The sequence below is a fragment of the Cyprinodon variegatus genome, unplaced genomic scaffold (assembly GCF_000732505.1).
Source record: "Cyprinodon variegatus isolate N-32 unplaced genomic scaffold, C_variegatus-1.0 Scaffold861, whole genome shotgun sequence".
Lineage (NCBI taxonomy): Eukaryota > Metazoa > Chordata > Actinopteri > Cyprinodontiformes > Cyprinodontidae > Cyprinodon > Cyprinodon variegatus.
Genome location: NW_015151314.1, coordinates 61,748 through 64,228, shown reverse-complemented (window position 1 = coordinate 64,228; position 2,481 = coordinate 61,748). Strand labels below are relative to the sequence as shown.

General features: G+C 51.5%; 1 protein-coding gene across 1 annotated transcript in view; it reads right to left on the bottom strand.

The window, feature by feature from the left end:
- Positions 1–2,481, bottom strand: part of clcn2 (chloride channel, voltage-sensitive 2) — a 78,655-nt gene that overhangs the window by 19,406 nt on the left and 56,768 nt on the right. The window contains exons 11-13 of the mRNA XM_015397422.1: positions 1,386–1,455; positions 976–1,086; positions 539–752 (exon numbers count right to left, since the gene is read on the bottom strand). Coding sequence (XP_015252908.1) covers positions 539–752; positions 976–1,086; positions 1,386–1,455 — 395 coding nt within the window. The remainder of the gene's footprint in view (positions 1–538; positions 753–975; positions 1,087–1,385; positions 1,456–2,481) is intronic.

The following is a 2,481-nucleotide window of genomic DNA, read 5'->3' as shown; positions in this document are numbered from 1 at the left end:
TGATCCGAACCGTTTCTAATCTGAACCTTTTCTGATCCGAACCGTTTCTAATCTGAACCTTTTCTGATCCGAACCGTTTCTAATCGGAACCGTTTCTAATTGGAACCGTTTCTAATCTGAACCGTTTCTGATCCGAACCGTTTCTAATCGGAACCGTTTCTAATTGGAACCGTTTCTAATCTGAACCGTTTCTGATCGTTTCCGATATCAATGAGGTTTTTACTGATGGGAGGCAGAAGATCCTCAGAACGTCACTTGGTTCCAGAACATGAGGTGAAAGTATCAACGGTCCGTCTAATCATTGGGCTGCTGTGGTGTGGAGGTAGAGCGCATATAGCGGCTGTTGCAGGTTCCAATCCCGGTCCTGTTGACCTTTGCCGAACGTCTCTCCCTTCTCTTGTTTAGCCCCTCCCCTTGGGGAGCAGTGGGCTGCCATGGTGCGGTGCCCGGGGAGCAGTGTGGGGTGAATGGTCTTGCTCAGGGACCCAGCTCAGACCTAAAGCAGGATCATGGCGTGTGATGTGGTGGCGGTACTTACTCCTGGTGACCCCAGCCCAGCTCTGGGAGGTAGGGCAGCTTCTTGATCCGAATGATGGAGTCGTAGAGCGACGGCTGCAGAGACTGAGCCACGGCGTTGGCGAGGATCACGGCTATCATCACCGGCAGGATGTGGGAGATCTGACCAGTCAGCTCGAACACGATGACCGCCGTGGAAACGGTGTGGGTGACGGCGCCTGACATGGCCGCAGCACCTGGGGGAGAGCCACAGACAACGTAATCATCATCACCATCATCTTCATCATCATCACCACCATCATCATCACCATCACCACCATCATCTTCATCACCATCATCACCATCACCATCAGGTTCTGACAGAGAACTTCTTTTCCATTTCATGGCGGTTCTGGAACCCCAGAAAGGTTGGATTCTGGGTTAGAGGTGAAAGCTAGGAATAGGGAGAGCAGAACGTACCCACAACGGCGTATCCTCCTGGCACGATGGGGTAGATGGAGCCGTCCGAGTGGATGCCATCTGGGAACCAGGCGGCCATGCTCTCTCCCACCAGGCGGCCAAAGGCTGCTCCTACAGCGGCCACACAGACGCAGGTTAGAGGATTCATTTCTTAGAAACGATCTGATGGAGTCTTCCAGTCAGCTTGGATTATTTCAACATTTTCCTAAAGCATCCAGGGATCGGGATGCCTCTGCATCGCCACACCATGACCAGCCCACCTCCATGCTGCACAGAGGATTCAGTCTGAGCCAAAGATGATGTCATTGATCAGGAGAAGCCCCTCCCCTTCCTGTCTATGATGAGGTGTTTCCTAAAGGTCAGTCCAGCCTGCTCTGATGACTCGTCCATAAGTGGATGTTACTGCTTACCGATAACGAACACAGGCATGAAGGCTCCGCAGGGCACCGGGATGGTGATGGCCAGGGCAGACATCCAGAACTGGGGACAGACAAACAGATATTAGTCCCGCCCAGCGTCTGCAGGAGCGCCGGGATTATTACCGCGGTCACACTCAACCACCACCTTTATCACGCATCTGACTGGAACAGAACGGCCTTCGCTGATTGGCTGATGCCGCAGCAGGCAGCCAATTAGGCAGCAGGGACATAGTTTGAACAGAAGCTGAACTGTTCTTCAGAAACAGATCTAAAGTCCGCTGCACAGAAACAACAGAAGCTAATAATCTGCTGATTGGTTCTGATCCGTTCTGACATCATCAACATGAAGGGCACATTTAACGGGTCTAGGAAACTTTTTTCTGTGTTTGACGATAAAAAGGGAGCTTTGAATTTAGAACTATCTGCGTCGACAATGCATCACTGAGAACATGTAGAAGATGTTCTCTAGATGTCCTATATGGACGTTCTGCAGATGTCCTATATGGACGTTCTGCAGATGTCCTATATGGACGTTCTGCAGATGTCCTATATGGACGTTCTGCAGATGTCCTATAAGGACGTTCTGCGTCGTTAACACCTGCAGGTCTCTGTTATCTGGTTGGATGATCGATCCGCTGATTGGTTAGAAATGAACCAAGTGGATCCAGTTTGATTCTGGTTTTTAAAGGATGTTGGTGGGAGCCGCTCCTCATCTTCAGGTTGAATCCCGTCCAGCGTGGACGTCTTTTCTCTGCTCATTCTGAGATGATCCTGTGAGGTCAGCAGCGTAGTATCGCTGCCTTCATCTCATGGTTTCTAATTAATTACTCTCATTGCTCCCTCTGCTGCGTCTATAGTTAGCTGTAATTAAGGCCGGTTGCCATGGTGACGGAATGCTTCTCCTCCTACAGCCCTGCAAGCGTTTTCACACCCCGAGCAAAGACACACAGAGCTGCGTAGGTGTTCGCACCATCACACCCCCTCTGATGAGGAGCACAGCTCCAGATACACCGACCGACCACCCGCCCGCCTGCCTGGTCGACCGCCTGGCCGACCAGCTGACTGACTGGCTGACTGGCTGCTTGTT